This window comes from Aethalodelphis obliquidens, unplaced genomic scaffold (assembly GCF_003676395.1).
Source record: "Aethalodelphis obliquidens isolate GAN/ISIS:26980383/991018 unplaced genomic scaffold, ASM367639v1 scaffold7, whole genome shotgun sequence".
NCBI classification, from domain to species: domain Eukaryota; kingdom Metazoa; phylum Chordata; class Mammalia; order Artiodactyla; family Delphinidae; genus Aethalodelphis; species Aethalodelphis obliquidens.
Genome location: NW_020837951.1, coordinates 491,988 through 510,532, shown reverse-complemented (window position 1 = coordinate 510,532; position 18,545 = coordinate 491,988). Strand labels below are relative to the sequence as shown.

The 18,545-nt window shown below is 58.3% G+C and overlaps 1 protein-coding gene across 16 annotated transcripts in view; it reads right to left on the bottom strand.

Annotated features, from left to right (window-relative positions):
* Positions 1-18,545, bottom strand: part of EXD3 (exonuclease 3'-5' domain containing 3) — a 76,610-nt gene that overhangs the window by 35,135 nt on the left and 22,930 nt on the right. For 3 of the 16 annotated variants that reach the window (XM_027104149.1, XM_027104152.1, XM_027104150.1), the window contains exons 3-5: positions 18,468-18,532; positions 9,646-9,699; positions 8,451-8,590 (exon numbers count right to left, since the gene is read on the bottom strand). In XM_027104149.1, the coding sequence (XP_026959950.1) occupies positions 8,451-8,590; positions 9,646-9,699; positions 18,468-18,532 (259 nt within the window). Of the gene's footprint in view, positions 1-1,048; positions 1,147-8,450; positions 8,591-9,645; positions 9,700-14,550; positions 14,719-15,056; positions 15,231-15,658; positions 15,805-15,898; positions 16,884-17,566; positions 17,681-18,467; positions 18,533-18,545 lie in introns of those variants that run through there. The other 13 variants (XR_003432378.1, XM_027104146.1, XM_027104141.1 and 10 more) reach the window with 9 other exon arrangements.

The window sequence follows — 18,545 nt, the reverse complement described above, 5'->3', positions numbered from 1 at the left end:
AAACTGGAACTACCGTACGATCCAGCAATTCCACTTCTGTGTAGGTATTCAGAGTCTATGAAATCACGCTCTCAAAGAGATACCTGCACCCCTACATTCACTGCAGCATTATCCACAACAGCCTGGACACAGAAACCACATGAGTGTCATCGACAGATGAGTGGACAAAGAAGCTGAGGTGTAAATATAAAATGGAACATTACTCAGCCATAAAAAAGAAGGAGTCTTAGGAATACCTTATGACAGTACCTTTGGAACCTAAGTGAAATCGACAAACTCCCTGAAAAAAAAACCCACAGTGACGAATCAATAGTCATGTTTCCACAATGAAAAGCAATCCAGGTTCACAGGCCATTTCCCCTCAACTTCTCAGGGAGAAAGAATTCCAATCTTAGACAAACACCCTCAGTGAAAAGAAAGGACAGGCCATCATCCACTGCGTGTTCAGAGGCCAGCTTAACCTCGTACACAAAGCCAGAAACAGACATTTCAGGAAGGCGAAGTCTGAATCCAGCTTCAGTTGGCAAACGAGACCTAGCAGTCTACGTAAGTGGCAACACAACCCGGCAGAGACGGGGCCATGGCAGGGATCCAAGATTCATTTAACGTTATATAGTCAGTCAACCTAATCCACCCCACAGACAGACCAAAGGGGAAAAGCATAGCATCAGCCCAACAGGTGCACAAAGAGTATGTGTTAGAATTCCACATCCGTTCCTGATCAACACTCTCACGGGCCAGGAAGTGAGAAGGATTTCCACAGTCTCACACAGTGAAGCTATAAAACACTGTCAGTAAGACTGCTCCTCTGAGAGGGTGCCCGTGAGCACCAAGGGGGAGGGGGCAGGGGGCACGGTGTAGGTGCGGCCTCGGTGGTCCTCACCCACGGGGCCCAGACTCCCAGGGGCACCCCAGGTGGGCAGATGCTGAGGGGAAGCAGGGAGGAGACGGGAAGGGAGCTGGGGGTCGGTAGACCCCGGTCCGCCTGAACCCCTGGCGGCACCAGCCTGGCACCCGCCCCAGCGCAGGGCGTGGGGGCCCCACTCACCAGGGTCCAGGCCATGCTGCTCCAGCAGCCGCAGGACCTGCCGACCCAGCGCTCTGGGGCTCAGCCTCTCCAGCCTCAAGGTCGTCTGCGGGTACCTTCTGCAGGAGAGAGACACGGCTCGTGCCCAGCAACGCTTTCTCTCGATTAACGCATCTCAAGATTCTACCTTTCATCAATGTCATACACGTGCACAGTTCAAAAGCCAAGTCTTCTTCCAAGGCTCAGAGAAAGGCAGCACATCAGCACGGCCCTCCTGCCGCCAGTCACCCGCACGACAGTTTTGAGGTGGTCTACATTTGCCCCATGTTTCCAAGAACCACTTTGTATTGTGGCCTCTCGATGATTCAGTTTTAGGTGTTTTGTACGATGTCTCACCACAGAAGGCTCCTCTCCCCAAACAACAGCACCCACGGTTCCAGTTAATTGGGCACAAGCAGCTTCGACCATATCACGATGGTGCAAATACGACTGGCGGCTAAGCCACAGCCTCCTCTTCTCTGCGGGTTAATCCTTGCTGGTCTGATTGCTTCCTTAGCCTCCTGTCCTGTGGACAGAGCCCACATCACCCTGCGCCCCTCTCCCCGCCACTGGCTGCTCCCAGGCCCTGTCCATCACCGTCCTGGTGGCCCTGCACCTCTCCTGTCCCTAGGCCAGGGCAAAGCGGCTCTGCAGGCGCCTCCCAGGGGCGAGGCGTGGACCTGGAGACGGTGCCCTAGGCCTCACACTGGACTGCGTCTGGCTGGGCTGAAGCCTGCGCCGGCACTGCTCCTGGAACCGGTCTGACTCCTGCTCTTTCTGAGGGTTTAGGGTCCTGGTCCTCAGTGTGGGTCTCTCTCCATCCACCCAGGACTGGGTCTGGAGTGAACTCCTCCATGTTTTCCCTTCTTTCTTTCTGGAATTCCCATTATTTGGATGTTGGGTCTTCTTGACAGAATCTGCCATTTAAAAAAAAAAAACCTTTCCTCTGCTTTTCCTCCTTTGTTCATTTATTTTTTATGACGTTGGGAAGATATCTTCAAGTTTATCTTCCAAAGCTTTTATTGAGACTTTCATTCTGCCATCACGTTTTTAACTGACAAGTCTGTTCTGTATTCCAAAGGCGCCCTCTGTATAGCTCTGGTGTTTATTTCAGACACAGAAACTCTCTAAAGGCCTACAGCTTTCGTGTTTGTTTTTAAGTGATTTTCTGCTTCCTCTAAGCTCCAGATAGGCTGGCCAGAGGTCTCAGAGCCCTGGCTGTGTTCCCCTGCTCAGGGGGCTTTTCTGGGGGATAGAAATCGTCAAACTGATTCTAAAATTCATATACAAGTGCAAAGGGCCCAGAATAATTAAAAACAACTTTGACATAGAAGAACAGCATTGGAGGGCTAACCCTGTCTGACTCAGGACTTGGTGTGAGGCTATGGCGGTCAGAACACGTGCCACAGACAGAGCAGAAGAGGACAGAGAGACCCACACATATATGGACACCTGACAGAGGCACAAAGTCAACTCTGTGGGAAAGGACAGTCTTTTACAACAAATGCTGCTGGAACAATTAGACATCAGCTGTTAAAAAAAAAAAAAAGAACTTCAATCCACACCTAGCACCCCATATGAAAATTCTCCAAAAATGGGCCATAGATTGAAATGTAAAACCTAAAATTATAAAACTTCTAGAAGTAAACAGGAGAAAATGTTTGTGCCCTAGAGTTAGGCAAAGATTTCTTAGCCATGATACTAAAAGCATGATGCAAAAATTTTTTAATTTATAAACTGGACTTCAACAAATTAAGAACTTTTGTTCTTTGAAAGATCATTAAAAGAATGAGAAGATGCACCACAGGGTGAAACGTCTGTAAATAATATGTCTGTTAAGGGCCTTTAACCCAGATTATGTTTCTAAATCTCTCAAAACTCAGTAATGAAAACAGTCAACCTAATTAAAAAGTGTGTAGGGACTTCCCTGGTGGTGCAGTGGTTAAACTGTGAGCTCCCAATGCAGGGGGCCTGGGTTCGATTCCTGGTCAGGGAACTAGATCCCACATGCATGCCGCAACTAAGAGTTTGCATGCCACAACTAAGGAGCCCGCCTGCCACAAATAAGACCAGTGCAACCAAATTAAATAAATAAAATTTTTTTTTTTAGTAAAGTGTAAAAGATGGAGCAGCTAATTCACCAAAGAAGACACACAGATGGCAAATAAGCAAATGAAAATACACTTTACATCCTTAGTCATTAGGGACTGCAGATCAAAAGCACAAAAAGATACCACTCCACGCCCATTAGAACCGCGGACGTTACAGGCTGACCAGGCCGTGGGCCAGCGAGGATGTGGGGCTGGCGATTCTCGCCTGCTGCTGGAGGGAATGGGAAACGTGCAGCCGCCCTGGAAAACAGTTTGACGGTTTCTCAAAAAATTAATCCACACGCATCACATGGCCCAGGCATCACACTCCAGGGTGTTCACCCAAGAGAAATGAAGACACACGTCCACGCAAAGCCTTGGGCACGAATGTTCGCAGCAGCGGTGTGTGTAACAGACAAAACCTGGAAACACCCAGATATCCATCGATGAGTGAATGGACAAGCAAAGCGTGGTGCAGCTACACGCGGCAACACCACTCAGCACTAAGAAATGAAATAACGTGGATGAATCTCAGAATGATTGTGCTGGGGACAGAAGCCAGACGACGTAACTCCGCTTACATAATGTACTAGAAAATGAAAAGGAATCTACAGTAACACAGAGCAGATCAGCGGTCCTCAGGGGGTGGCGGGGGGTAGGGGGGTGTGCTCAGCACCTGGACTGTGGTGATGGTTTCGTGGACACGTACATACATCAAAAGTTACAAACTTACACACTCCGAACAGAGTTCATTATATAGTAATCATACTTGAAGAAAACTCAGAAAAATGATGCTTGCTGTAGTTTTCTTTTTATTTTCAGTACTATCCTTTATCCGATAAAGGAAGTTTCCTTATATCTGTAGTTTGCTGAGAGTTTTTATCATAAATAAGGTTTGAATTTTATAATTTTTATATACGTTGAGATGCTTACATAGTTTTGTTATCTAATCTGTTGACAGGGTGAATGCCGATGGATTTTTAAATGTTTTACCAACCTCACGTTCCTTAAATAAATCCCACTAGATCATGGTGTGTAAACTTTTGAAAACATCGATTTTACTTTTTTTAGGGCAGTTTTAGGTTCACAGCAAAGCTGAGCAGACCGTGACACACACTGTCAGCATCCCCACCAGATGGTCCACTTGTCACAGTGATCAACCCACCTGGACACGTCATCCTCACCCACACACAGTCCATGGTTTACCTTGGGGTCACTCTTGGTGTCGCACATTCTATGCGCTTTGACAAATGCCTAGGTACCCACGATTACAGTGACATACAGAGTAGTTTCATTGCCCTAAGAATCCTCGGTGCTCTCCTATTCGTTCCTCCCTCCCCATAATCCCTGATCCTTTTATTGTCTCTATAGCTTGGCCTTTTCCAGAATGTCATATAGCTGGAATCTCACAGCAGTAGCCTTTTCAGATTGGCTTCTCTCACTTTGTAATTTGCATCTAAGTTTCCTCCCTGTCTTTTCACGGCTTGATGGCTCATGTCTTTCTAGCTCTGAATAATATTCCATTGTCTGGATGGACCACAGTTTACTTATCCATCCAACTACTGGAGGACATCTTGGTTCCTTCCAAGTTTCGGCAACTATAAATAGAGCTGCTATAAACACTCAGGTGCAGGTTTTTGTGTGGACAGAGGTTTTCAATGTCTTTGGGTAAATACCAAGTGGCGCGATGGCTTGGTCATATGGCAAGAACGTGTTTAGTTTTGTAAGAAAGCACTAGACTGTCCTTCAAAGTGGCTGCAGCACTTTGTATTCCCACCAGCAGTGATGAGAGTTCTTGTTGCTTCACATCCTCGCCAGTATTTGGCGATGTCAGTGTTCTGGATTCTGTCCATTCTAATAGGGGTGTCATGATAGCTCGTTGTTTTAGTTTGCATTTCCCCGAGGACATACGATGTAGAGCATCCTCTCATGTGCTTATCTGTCATTCGTGTATCTTCTCTGCTGAGGTATCTGGATCTTTGGTCCGTTTTTAAAATCAGGTTGTTGGTTTTCTTTCTTTTCTAAAAAAATTTATTTATTTAACTTATTTATTTTTGTCTGCGTTGGGTCTTCGTTACTGCGCACGGGCTTTCTCCAGTTGCCGGGAATGGGGGCTACTCTTTGTTGCGGTGCGCGGGCTGCTCACTGGGGTGGTTTCTCTTGTTGTGGAGCGCAAGCTCTACGTGTGCAACTTCAGTAGTTGTGGCTCACGGGCTCAGTAGTTGTGGCTCGCGGGCTCTAGAGCGCAGGCTCAGTAGTTGTGGTGCATGGGCTTAGTTGCTCCGCAGCACGTGGGATCTTCCCGGACCAGGGCTCAAACCTGTGTCCCTTGCATTGGCAGGCAGATTCTTAACCACTGCGCCACCAGGGAAGCCCATGGTTGTTTGTTTTCCTAGTGCTGAGTTTTAAGGTAACTTTCTATGTTTTGGATAACAGTCCTTTATCAGATGTGTCTTTGCTAATATTTTCTCGCACTTGGAGCTTGTCTTCTCATTTTCTTAACTCTTTAATATATTAGTTGATTTGATTGCTAATATTTCGTTTAGTATTTTTGCATCTATGTTCATGAGATACACTGCACTTTAATTTTCCTTTCTCCTAATGTCTTTTTCGAGTTTTGGTATCAAGCCTTAAACTAGCTGAATAAAACAAGTTGGGGACTTCCCTGGTGGTCCAGCGGTTACGAATCCGCCTGCCAATGAAGGGGACATGTGTTCCATCCCTGGTCCGGGAAGATCCCACAGGCCTCGGGGCAACTAAGCCCGCGTGCCACAACTACTGAGCCTGCGCCCTAGAGCCCGCAAGCCGCAACTACTGAGCCCACGTGCTGCAACCACTGAAGCCTGCGCACCTAGAGCCCATGTGCCACAACCACTGAGCCCACGCGCCTCAACTACTGAAGCCCGCATGCCTAGAGCCTGTGCTCTGCAATAAGAGAAGCCACCGCAATGAGAAGCCTGCACACTGCAATGAAGAGTAGCCCCCACTCACTGCAACTAGAGAAAGCCCCCGCGCAGCAACGAAGACCCAACGCAGCCAAAAAAAAGAAAACAAAGTTGGGATGTGCTCTTTCTTTTTACATTCTCTGGAAGAATTTGTGTGAGATTGGTACAATCTCTTCCTTAAACACTTGAAGGAATTCACTAGTGAAGCCATCTAAACCCATAGTTTTTTCTGTGGTGCAGTTTTAAGCTACAGATGCAATTTATTCAATAGATACAGGACTATTCAAATTTTCTATTTTTTCAGTTTTGTAAGTTGTGTTTTGCAAGCATTTGGTCTGTTACATCTAAACTGTTATATGTATTTGCATCAAGTTGTAAACAATGTCTCTTACCATTTTAAAGTCTGTGCGGTCTGCAGTGGCGCTCCGCTTCTCATCCCTGGCGTGGGTAGTTTGTATTTGTCTCTTTCTCTCTTAGCACCTCTTTATGGTCTGTGCCTAACTCAATTGTTTTATTGGAAGTTACAAAACGGTGATTTCTGACTTCATCATTCCTTTCTATTTACTAGCTGACACACCCTGTAAAAGAGTTTTCCTCCCTGCCTTTGAGCATCACTCCAGACTCATGCATTTTAAAAATATTTATTTATTTGTTTCTGGCTGCGCTGGGTCTTCGTTGCTGCACACAGGCTTTCTTTAGTTGCAGCGAGCGGGGGCTACTCTTCGTTATGGTGCACGGGCTTCTCTTGTTGCAGAGCACGGGCTCTAGGCATGTGGGCTTCAGTAGTGGTGGCACACGGGCTCAGTAGTTGCGGCTCGCAGGCTCTGGAGCACAGGCTCAGTAGTTGTGGCGCACGGGCTGAGTTGCTCTGCGGCATGTGGGATCTTCTCTGACCAGGGCTCAAACCCGTGTCCCCTGCATTGGCAGGTGGATTCTTAACCACTGCGCCACCAGGGAAGTCCCACAGACTCATGCATTTTTATAAATTTATTTATTTTTGACTGTGTTGGGTCTTCGTTTCTGTGCGAGGGCTTTCTCCAGTTGCGGTGAGTGGGGGCCACTCTTCATCGTGGTGCGCGGGCCTCTCACTGTCGCGGCCTCCCATTGCGGAGCGCAGGCTCCAGACGCGCAGGCTCAGTAGTTGTGGCTCACGGGCCCAGCTGCTCCGCGGCATGTGGGATTCCCCCAGACCAGGGCTTGAACCCGTGTCCCCTGCATTAGCAGGCGGATTCTCAACCACTGCACCACCAGGGAAGCCCCAACTCATGCATTTTTAAAAATCCAAGGTATTATGCTCTATTACCATGCTTTTATGCTCTATTATTGTTTTCATTCTCAGTCTACTCCCCAAGGAGCCTTTGTTCCTTTTAGTGGAGAATGGTATCTAGAAACCAAGATCTGGTTGCTAGGTGTGCTCACTGCTAGGGGATGTCATCGCTTCTGAGCCCTTTCAGAGCACAGCACGAGGACATTTAAAAGAATCATGAAATATCCACGTTAAATCTAACTCACGGCCCCCCCCCCACTCTCCACCCGTGTGTCTCCCCTCTTCCCCGTCCGTACTGCTCCACCTATATTTCTCTCTCCTTTTTAATGCATAATAAAAGCAATGGCAGCAACACAACATGTGCCTGGCCTGCTGCTTTGTTCACTTCGTAGGGTGTGAAGTCACGACAGCCCTTTGAGACAGAATTAGTCCCATTTTAGGGACGAGGAAAACACCCAGCTCCAGGGGAGGGAGGGTCCAGAGAGGCCTGCCGCCAGAGCCCAAGGCCTGACTCTCAAGTGAGAGGGTCCGGGCTGCAGGGCACACGGACAGGGCGCCCAGCCCCGCTGCCTGCTGAGGGACAGGTGGCCAAGGAGCCTTGGCAGTCCCAGTGCACTTCCCCTCAGCCACCCCAGGGAGGTGGGAGGAAGCCCTTCTCCTTCCAGATGCCCATGCTCAGGGGACGCCCTGGGGTCACACGCACACGCACACACGTGGGCTCCCTGTTGGCATGCTGCCTCTTCTCTGTAACTGCTGGGACAGGGTTCACAGCAGGCGCTCCACAAACATTTATTACATGAAGGAAGAAACGAAGGAACCAGTGAATGGATAGGAGATATGACTTGCAGGACTGCGTAAGGAAGGAGTCCCTGTGGAGAATTATTTGTGCTCATCTCAGAGCATTAAACTCTCTCACCCGGTGGCTGCCAGCCCGACCTCTTGGCTCCCGAAGCAGGTCCCTTGCCCACCTGGCCGGGGCTCACCTGGAGAGGTGGTGTGGGGTGTGGGGTGACTTTCCCACGTGCCTACTGCCCCTGCCAAGTCCCTGCCCCCACCCCACCCCGGGCCCCCGTGGGGTTCACCTGGCGACGACTCTGATGTCAAAGCCGGGCTGGCACCAGGAGTCCATGAGGGCCAGCAGCCTCCGCTGGAGGTCGGGAAAGCCATCCACGTAGCGTTCCACGAGGTCTGCCTTGTCCTGGAGGAGCAGGGGGAGGCACATCTACGGGGAGACACACCTTCAGGCCGCAGCCCCACTGCACCCGAGACCACGGACTCACTTCCAGCCCAGTGCAGGGAGTGGCCAGAGCGTCAGAACCAAGCGGCCTGGAGGCTGGTCCACGCAACCTGCCTCCCCGGGGAGCCTGGGGGCCCAACCGAGTGTCTGAGGACCTCGCGAAGCCCCACGCCCTGCTCACGGCCTGCGTCCCATGCTCTGCCCCTGCACACACACACAAGCCCCGCCGCTCCCTGGGCCCCGTCCCTGGGGGGCTCTGTGGTCACCCCATCTCCATCGGGAAGGATGAGAGGCTCCAAGACACAAGGGGGCTCCTGGAGGGGCCCCATTGTCCCCTTGTCTTCACCGAGCAGGGTGGGGTGGGCAGGATGGAGATCAACTACCGGCCATGGCCCTGCTGGCCCAGAAATGCCCATCACGGGCAAGACGGCACCAGCACGTGGCCTGGCGCAAGCTCACAAGACCCCCAAGCTGCCTGAGCCCTCAGGGAGGCCCCGAGGGAGCCCCTGGCCGTGGTGTTGGGCACTGGGACATACGGGCCACTCCCCTTGAAAGAACCAGCTCTCGACAAAGCCCCCTCCCAGTGGCCCCTGTGGAAGACCCCTCCTCACCTGCCTTCCCCTCCCCCAGGCGGTCACATAGGGCAGGCTGTCTGGAGCCCAGATTGGACGGAGGCCCATCTGCCAAACCAGGGCTCCAGGTGGGCGGTCCTTGTGGGAGCCCCCATTCTTGAGAACCCTTCCAGCCACCCCAGAGCAGAGAAGGAATGCCTGGTGAACTCCTGGCGATCGGCCACTTTCTGAGCACGTTACACCAATGCCTGCTGACCACACACAGGCCCTTGCGGGCCCCTCCCTTCCCCTAGTCCTGGACCCTCCTCACATGAGCAGGTAGTCACATGTGACCCCTGCCCTCCAGCGCCCTGGCCCCAGCCGTGTGGGGAGCAAAGCTCAGGGCTCAGTGGGAGGGACCCTCCCTACACCACATTTCTGGAGCCCTGGAGCTGGAAGCTACGCGGTTTGCATGAGAATGACCCTTACCTTCTCAACATCAAGATCTGCCTGCAGCCGCAGCTTTGCGCCCAGCACGATGGCCTGGGAAACAGAGGGACCGGATGACACTGGGCCTGGGGGACAGGCGGTGCCACAGGTGGGGGCTCCCGCCCTTCTGCAGCCCCCACTCCCACCCCGTCACCGCCCAGTCGCTGCAGGCACAGCCACGGGGCCGGAAACCAGGCAGTGCTCCGGCCTACAAGCCCCCCTGTGCTGAGCCAGGCCCCGCACGCAGTGGGGTGGGTGGAACGACCCCTGTGCCCTCCAGACTGGGGTGCGGCCTGGTCGGGGCCGCAAAGTGCGAGCTGAGCCAGGTGGCCTGGGTCCTGGCTTGCTGACGAGAGGGTGGAGGACGCAGAGGGAGGGACAGAAGCCCCCATCACCTAGCCATGGGGCCTGGACACGGTGCACACCGCTCTCCCCACGTCTGCTCTTGCTGCCCCACTCCTCCCGGGAGCATCCCCTCCCACCATTCACAGTGCCCACAGCGAGGGCACTCTGTGCGCCCGGGAGGCCCAAGGGACTGCGGCGGCCCTGACACGCGGGGCTCCTTCAGGCCTCTGAACCCTTTCCACAAGCCACACCACGTGCCCCAGTGACTAGGAGTCGTCGGATGGGGCAGGCTCGCTCCAGGTCCATGGCAGCGGGACCAGCGTGGTCGTGCATTGGGGGCATGCAGAGAGCTGCCCCAGGAGCCACAGAGCAAGAGGCTCTGAATCCCCCCACCCCCCCAGGCAGCCCCTCATATGGGGCAGTGGGCACGCTGGGCGGCCTGCCCTACACGGGGCGCATGACCCTCCCCCGACTCAGCAGAGGAAACGGCGCGGCCCTGGGCGCCCGCACGTAGCACAGGCCGCTCTGCTATTAATAATTTCCATACGTCGTGCTCCCATTATGAGCAAAAATAACTAGCCGGGCAGCCCGGCCCCGCCCCCTGCAGCTCACAGAAGGCCCAAAATAGCGGCCTGGGAAAGGCTGCTCCGGTGGAGGCCTGGACCGCGCGGCGGGGGCGCGGGGCTGGGGGGCCTCTCCCTGCGCGGCACTGACCCGGCGCCCCGCGGCCTGGCCGGTGTCCAGGAGCTCAGCCTCGGCCAGGCCCCAGGGGGCCCAGGGCCAGGGGAAGGGGGGTGCAGGGCTTGGGCGAGGGGGATAAAGCAGAAATGGGGGAGGGGCTGGGGCGGGGCCAGGGAAGGAGCCAGGGTTGAGGAGAGGGTGCAGGGCTTGGGGGAGGGGCCCAGGGCTGCGGGCAGGGCGCAGGTGCCACCACGTGGGGGCCTTCCTGGGCACCACTCCAGCCTCACAGGATGGCACCGACCTCTTCTGGACGGGAAACCCCCGAGAAGCTGAGGGAGATCCGGACCCTCATCCAAGAAGGCCAGAGTGCCCACACTGGCGGCCTCGCACACTTCATTCAGAACCTGGGGTGCTCAGAACCCTGTCCCCAGTGTCCTGCATCTGCTGGACCCTTGCCTGGCTTCCAGGCTACTGAAGGGCCAACATCTGGACCTGGGCTTGGTCGGGCCATGCCACGGTTGGAGAAGGGGCCGTGGGAGGGACGACTGGGGGCCTGGGACCCTCCTACCCCCCAGATCAGGCCCTGGGCAGTGACCTGGGAGTGGGGAGGGGAGGGGGCAGCGAGGTGAGCCCCTTGCTTCTCACCACTCTGCTGGGCTGTCGGCCTCCATCGTCTGAGGATCCAGCTCCTCAACAGGCGCCCCCACGTCCCCCTCCCCATGAGGGGTGCACAGCCCTGGCCACAGGACGACACTGTCAGAGGGTTTGGGTCCCCTTCTCTCTGCCTGCTTCCTCCAGGGCAGCCAGCCTCTATCCAGGCCAGGCTGGAGCCTCTGTGCACCCAGGCTGCCCTCTTTTGGCCAGGCAGCCTGCGTGGACACTGAGGGGTGTGGCCAGAGCATCCAGGGCTGCAAGGCCATGGACACCCCCAGGGACAGTCTGGGAAGTGCCCTTGTCCTGCCCCCGCAGCCCTGGGGAGCTCCGTAGCCTGGAGGCTGGGGGGCACAAGACGAGGAGGGGGACCGTTTGGCCTCACCCGGCCACGGGAGGGCGCCCTAACTCCATCGGGGGCGGCCACGGTTACCTGGCAGCAGAACCTCCTCTAGGAAGCCCCCGGCCTGGACTCCACCTTGGATCTATTGGGCCTGGCTGAGAACTGGATTCTGGTCACTTCTCAGTCTGAGCTTCTGCTGAGGGGCCAGCAGGCCAGGCTGCCCACGGCTTACCACCGGTCACGTGGCCACGTGGGGGGCCCCGCGGATGCAGGAAGATCGCCTGCTGGCCCAGGTGCCTGCAACTGGCTCCAGACCCAGGCCGGGGAGCAGGCCCAATGGGAGGAGGGCAGTGGCCGGGACCTGCAGATGGATACTGCCCAGGGCTGGGCCCACCTGGCACCTTGCGGGCCTCCCTGACCTCCGCCCAGGAGGCTGAGAGCCAGCCACCGAGAAGAGGGCTGCCCTGCAGCCGGGTCAGGGTGGGGCTGCAGGGACCTCTGACCAGACGGACCCCAGAGCTGCCGCTTTGGGGGAAAGTAACTAAGAAGACCAGAGGGGCTGGGGCGGTGACAGCGGGAAGAGCCCTGCACGGACGCCCGACTGCCCGCTCGGCCAACAGGGGGGCTGGGGAGGTGCCCAGACCCGGCGGCCGGGCCCCGGGACGGGCCTTCCGTCCTCGGCGGCTCAGCGCGGGCCTGGAGCCAAGGGGCTTTTTTTTTTTTTAAAGCAAAGCTATCTTTTTACCTTGATAAGCTGTTTAAAAAATGTAAATAAAATAATGCAGCAGACAAAAGCAGGCATTCACGCGGCTGGGGCCGGCCGCCGCCCTCGACATGAAATATCGCAGCGCATTAAGTCGTGAGTCCCCGCTAATCCGAGCGGACAGGCCTGAAGGCGGCCCCTCGGCGGCGCGGCGGTGGGCACTGGAGCGTGCACTGCCTGCCGGGCCGCCCCGCTCGGGGACAATGGCCTTTCTTCGCACGAGGGGCCTGTGCGGGACAAGAGCCCCCTTTGTGTGCAAGTCTTGCCTCAGAGCGCAAGGGAGGCGCATTCGGCCGCCCAGACGCTCTTTGAAAGGCCTGAGCGTAACAGGAGACGCGACACACCAGCCCGCCTTCTGCCTCGGCGCCCGTTCAGCCCCGGCCGAGCCCCGAGCAGCCGGGCGCCCGGTCCCTGCGCCGCCATCGTGGCCGCGCAGCACATCCTCCACCTGGGCCTGGGCCGCACACCTCCGTTCCGACGGGCCTCCTCACCAGGAAGAGGGCCCCGTGTGGGGTGGGCCTGGGACCCGCCTGGGTGCCGGCCGCACCCCACGCCTGTTGGCACCCTGGCGCCAGAAACTTTGGGCCCCACGAGGCAGCGGGGGAGGTGAGCCCAGAGGGAGCCTCTGGGCCCTGGGTGCTGGACTCACCACCCAGGGAGAGGGCACCTTTGAGCCGGGCGCCCGGGGCTGCCCCACCTCCCCTGCCCTGCAAGGGCATCGCGTGTCTCGCATCTCGGGGTGCGCAGAGCCCAGGGCCCCCTGCGCCTGCAGCACAGCTCAGAGCTTCGCTGACAGCGCCCCCTTGCTGCTCACCCGTGGGCCCTGCCGCTCCCGACCTCAGCCGCAGACGGGTCATCCGCGGTGAACACTGGGCCAGGACCCCAGAGCTCCCGCTGCATCTCAGAACCTTCCGGGCTTCAACGAGGACCGCTGCTGCTCACGAAGGACACTCAGCAAACCCACCGAGCTTCCAAAAGCCCCCAGTTCCCACCCAGAGACCTGCAGCCACTAAGCCCCACGTTTGCGCTCCTGGCCCAGCCCTGCCCACGACAAGGGAGCAAAACGCCCTCCCCCTCGGGCGGCCCCCAACCCACATGCGTCGCACACGCTGGGGACTCCTGACTGACGTGGCTGAGAATCTGCGCCCCAAGCCGGCACGATGCCCCACAACCGATCTTCTGAAAACCACAGGTGTGCCGGGGCCGGTCCCTGGGGTTGGAGCCAGCAGGGCCCTCAGGACGCAGACCCTCACAGGGTCACCACCACTGGCCCGACCCAGTCCGAGGGACCCAGCAAACAGGCAGGGGTGGGCACCACCCAGAGCGTGGCCCCCGGCTCTGGGGCAGGGCCGCACGACAGGTCCGGGAGGCCGAGCGCAGCCTACAGATGCCCGGCCACGTGCTCTGTTACCGACCAGGACTAGAGCACAGTGGCCAGTCCCCCGGCCTGGCGTGGTCGTGGCTTCAGGGCCCCCCACGCAGGGAGGGTCTGTCCTCATGGAGCAGCAGCTGGGCCCCAAGGGGCCTCGGCTCCCCTGCCCCCAGGCCAGCACAGGACCAAGTGACCTTTGGGTGAGTCTGGGCAGGGGCAGGAGAAGACAGAAGCGGGCCCCGGGTCTGATCTGGGCCCGGGGCACAGAGACTGCGGCTAGCTTCTCCCACACCCGCACTTCTCAGCCCCCCGGAGAGCAATTCTGGGAGTTAACAAAGGGAGCTGGGCCGCAGCCACGCGGGCTTCTGGGCCAGAGCTGGGCGTCCCCACGCTGCTGACCAAGGGGGAGAGGCCGGCGGGCACCTGGGGAGGAAGGGCCCTGAGCGTGGTGCAGACCAGGCAGGGTGTGGGGGGCTGTACCCAGCCTCTTTCTCAGTCGGTCAGCGCGAGGGGCTCCCAGGGCCGCCACACCAGGCACAAACCTGACATGGTCCCCAGAGCAGCTGGTCCCCAAAAGCCTGCACACCAGACATGAGGCCCCCTGCAAGGCCCCCCACGCTGGAGGGCAGAGGGGACACTTCTGGGCTCGGCGCCTCGAGCCCCAGCCTGGCTCCTGCCCACCCCGCTGACCCACGTGGAGGTCCAGCCCGTGGACGAGAGGCCCAGAGCCACAGGGAGGGTCTCACTCACTTCTTTGAACTTGCCCTCCTGGTGCAGCCGGTGGACTTGAGCCAGCAGGGGGCTCCGGTCTGCGTCCTGCAGCTGGAAGATGCTGACCAGTGGCTCTATGAGGCCGGGGGGGCTCTCGGCGAGGAGCTTGACCGCACGGGCCTGCAGCTGCTTCAGCCCTGGGCTGCCCTGGAGGCCCCAGACCCAGCTTCAGTGGAGGCGGCAACCGGAGTCGCGGGGCCTGATGCGGGTGGGGGGTTGGTGCTTGGGCAGGCCCAGTGCGGCCAGCACCTGGCAGCCCAGAGCCAGTGGGTGGACGCTGTGGGTGAGCAGGGGCTGGCTGGCAGGGGCACAGGCAAGGGAGCCGAGGTCGGCCCGGCGTGTGGCTCTCGGGAGGCCGAGAGCCCCCGACCACCGTGGGCGACCTCCACAGGCCGCAGGGGCCCGGCCAGGTGCGCGTGGGAAGCCCGTGCCGAGGCCGGGACGGGCTGGGAAGGGGCAGGCTGTGGGCCGCGGGCAGGGCTCACCCGGGCCAGCCCCGGGCACAGCTGTGCCTGCAAGCAGCGCTTCAGCTCACGGGTGACCCAGGCCTCCAGGGAGGGGCCCTTCCCCCGCCAGCCCCGGCTGCTGTCCAGCATGTCCAGGAGGGCGGCGAGCGGGTCCTCCAGGGCGGCGAATCCCCTCTGGGCTTCCTCCCGGAGCTGTGGAGACACAAGGCCTCGCTGTGTTGAGTCCTCCTGCCGGCCTCCCCCACCCGCACGGAGCCGCCCACACCTTCCTGGTCCGCTGCACCCAGGCCGGGCTCAGGGACCGTCCAGGCCAATGGTCCTGCAAAGGCTGGGGCTTGCTCCCCAGGCCAGACCCTGGGCGGAGCTCCTCTGTGCCCTGACCACCCGCGTGGCACGCACGGGACATGGCGCTGGCCCTTCAGAGACGGTGACAGGTCAGCAGGGCCCAGCAAGCAACAGGAGACGGAAAAAAGGAAAAAACCCCAACTGAAAAATGCCTTTTGTTTACTTTTCTACCTCCTGTGCTGGGAAGCTCTGGGGGACACGTAAGAGCTGCAAGACAGAGACAAGAACAGGTGTGTCCCCAACACCCACGTCCAGGGGGACAACATGCATCTCACCACCGTCTCTAGAGCAGCCGGGCGTCCTCTGCGTGACCAGCAGGGCCCTGTGCACGGCCAGCCCGCCACGCCCTGCCCGCTCCAGTGGTTCAGGTCACTGCGGCTCCCTTGACCGAGGACCTGCTGGGGTCCGGCCCAGGGTGGACCTGCAGGTGTCAAGTGTGAGCTCAGGGGGCCGAAGCCCTCGCACCCAAGGGCTCTCTGGAAGGGGCTGCCCTCGCTCTGGCTGTTGGAACTCACCTGAGATGGCCTCAAACAGACCCTGAGGACAGCTGTCACCCTCCAGGATGGATAGGCAAGGCCACACACACCTCTCAGGGGTCTGAAGGGCACCAGCAGGGGGCTGCGGTTCCCACAGAGCCTGGGGGCCACCGTCCAGCATTGCCCGAGGAGGGGGCGGGGTCTCCATCAGCACCACACCCCTTGCTTGGGAAAAGGAAAGGTCTAGAAGGACCCAGCTCTGGCCTTTGGATTTGGATTTATTTCCATGTGTGCTCAGGAGGTTGGTCCTGGGGACGGCCCTGGGGACCTGGCCCTCAGCCACCAGAGGGAAAAAGCTGCACTAAGGTGAGCTCACAATGAAAAACAACAGGACACACAAGGAACAATTCACCATGATGGTGACCGCAAGCAGGGTGATCAAAGCTCTAAGAGTAAAGAACAGTAAGGTATCGGTTTGGGGATGAAAATAGAATATAAATATGTCTAGAATTATAAAAGAAAAAAAAATCAAAACTAAGTAAAGAATAAGACGCAAGTGGCCCTGAGCGGTAGCTGCAGCCCTGGGGTGGAACTCACGCACCAGGTTTGGGCCCCAGGGGTTTACGTCTGGCCCCGTGTCGCCCTCCCGTGCTACCCCTGCCCTTGGCGTGGTGGGCTCAGCGTCCATGTCGACGATCCTCCGGACCCCTGGCTCTGAGACCCTGGCTGACCTCCTCTCTCCTTCCCTCCTGCCCTCTGGCCTCCCCTTCGTCTCCAGATTCCCTGTCCTGTCCGTTCCCTGAAAACTCCACGTGCTCTGCTGGGCTCCAGCTGCTCTCATGCGGCCGCCCCCTGGGTCCCTCTGCTGCTCCCTTGGCCCCCAGGACACTCTGGCTCATCTGCACCCTCGTCCTCAGGGCTCGAACCACCGCATCTCCAGCTGCTGGCCCCTTGGTTATCACACACGTCTGAGCTTGGACTGCACAGCGTGGTGCCGGCTGCTCACAGGAACCCAGGACAAGCCCTGGTGAGCAAACGTGTGTCCCCTCCAGGCGGGAGCTTTCGCCAAGTAGGGAACTCGGAGTGTTTATATAACTAACCACAAAACAAGCCTGTCCTGTGCGAAAACCAAAACAGATGGACCGGGCTCCCTCACAGCCAGAAACAAACGGCTAAGCGACATCAAGACGCAGCCCTGTGTTTCTCTGGAAATGTTGAAGGAGACACGGCGAAAATCAGAAAACAGGAAGGACGATGGACCCCTACACATCAAAGCGGTGACGAACAGAACTCGGGGGGCAGGTGCGGCGTTAAATGCAGCATCGGAAACCAAGACTCCTGGAAACCGATGCCTTGGGCGTCCGGCTACCTGAAGGCTGAGATCAGCCCCGGGAAAGAGGCACAAGGCCGGGGGAGGGGCAGCGCTGCCGGGAGACGCGGGGGTCAGGAACCGGGAGGGACCTCCGGCCGAAACCGTGGTGACGTGGAGGAAGCGGACGCTTCCCAGAGAAATAAATCCAGAGACAGACACTCTGCCCAGGAACAACCATTAGGGAGACCGCCCCCAGGCTTCATTTGCAGGCCCCCCACCCGTGCCCCGCCGCCCCCGGGGCAGCGCCCGGCTCGTCCTCAGGCTCTGCGGGCCTCTGGCTCCTGCCTTCAGTGAACAGGGATGGAGGGTCGAGCCGAGCTCACAAGCCGGCTCACCGTGACACCAGGGCAGAGGATACCACCTCGCAACGAGCCCGCTCCCAACTGGAAGGCTGAACAGCACCACAGCCCTGTTGCCTGAGTCTCACCCTCAAGCCACACGGCACGAAACTGGAAAATCAAAAAACGTTTGGCTTTTGCAAAAACTCTGGATTCTCCAGCTGATGGCTAGAGACGGCTGCTCTCAGGCCTGAGCGCAGGCAGTGGATGGGCCGCTATCTGCCCAAGGCCCCGCAGCTCAGCCAGGCGGGGAGCCCAGGCCTGTCCAGAGAGGAGGCCGGCTGCCGGCCCTCCTCCACCACGCAGCACTGTGGAAGCCTGGAGTTTACCTGCTCCGGACGCCTGCCCGACCAGCCTGCCCCAGGTCTGGGTGCCCTGCCCACCCTCGGAGGGCAGCTGAAGGCCAGGCTGGCACGAGAGGATGTGGCCCTCTCCCTCCAGCCACGCGTGGGCCCGTCCTCCCCAGGAGCCAGGGCAGCCTCCCTCGCCCTTTCGATGCCTCAAGGGAGCAAAGTGCAGGGAAGGAGCGGCCGAGGGCCAGTAACTGCACCACACCCGGGGGCCGCGAGGCAGAGCTGTCCCCCTGGCACAGGTCACGGCGGGACACGGTCTGGGCAGTGGCAGCTGCCACTGCAGGACCCCCAAGTGGCCGTGGAAGACCCTGGCAGCCTCCCCGCCAGAGCTCCTCCCGCCGGACCACACGCATCCTCCCCGCTGTCCAGGCGGGCTGTCCTGCTGCCCCTCTGGGAGAGCTGGTGGTGGGCACAGGCCCTCCCTGCCTGCTCTGAGCGTCCAGCAGGCCTCGTCCCACGGCTCCAATCCCATGCACCCCCCAGAACATTCCGACACGGCAGCCTGCCGAGGCTGGCGGCCAGGTGCCCACACCCCAAGGGCTCACCTGTCCCAGCTCCCGAGTGGACCACAGCGTTTGCAGGGTCTGCAGGAACAGCAGCGGGTCCCGGCCTGAGGGGACAAG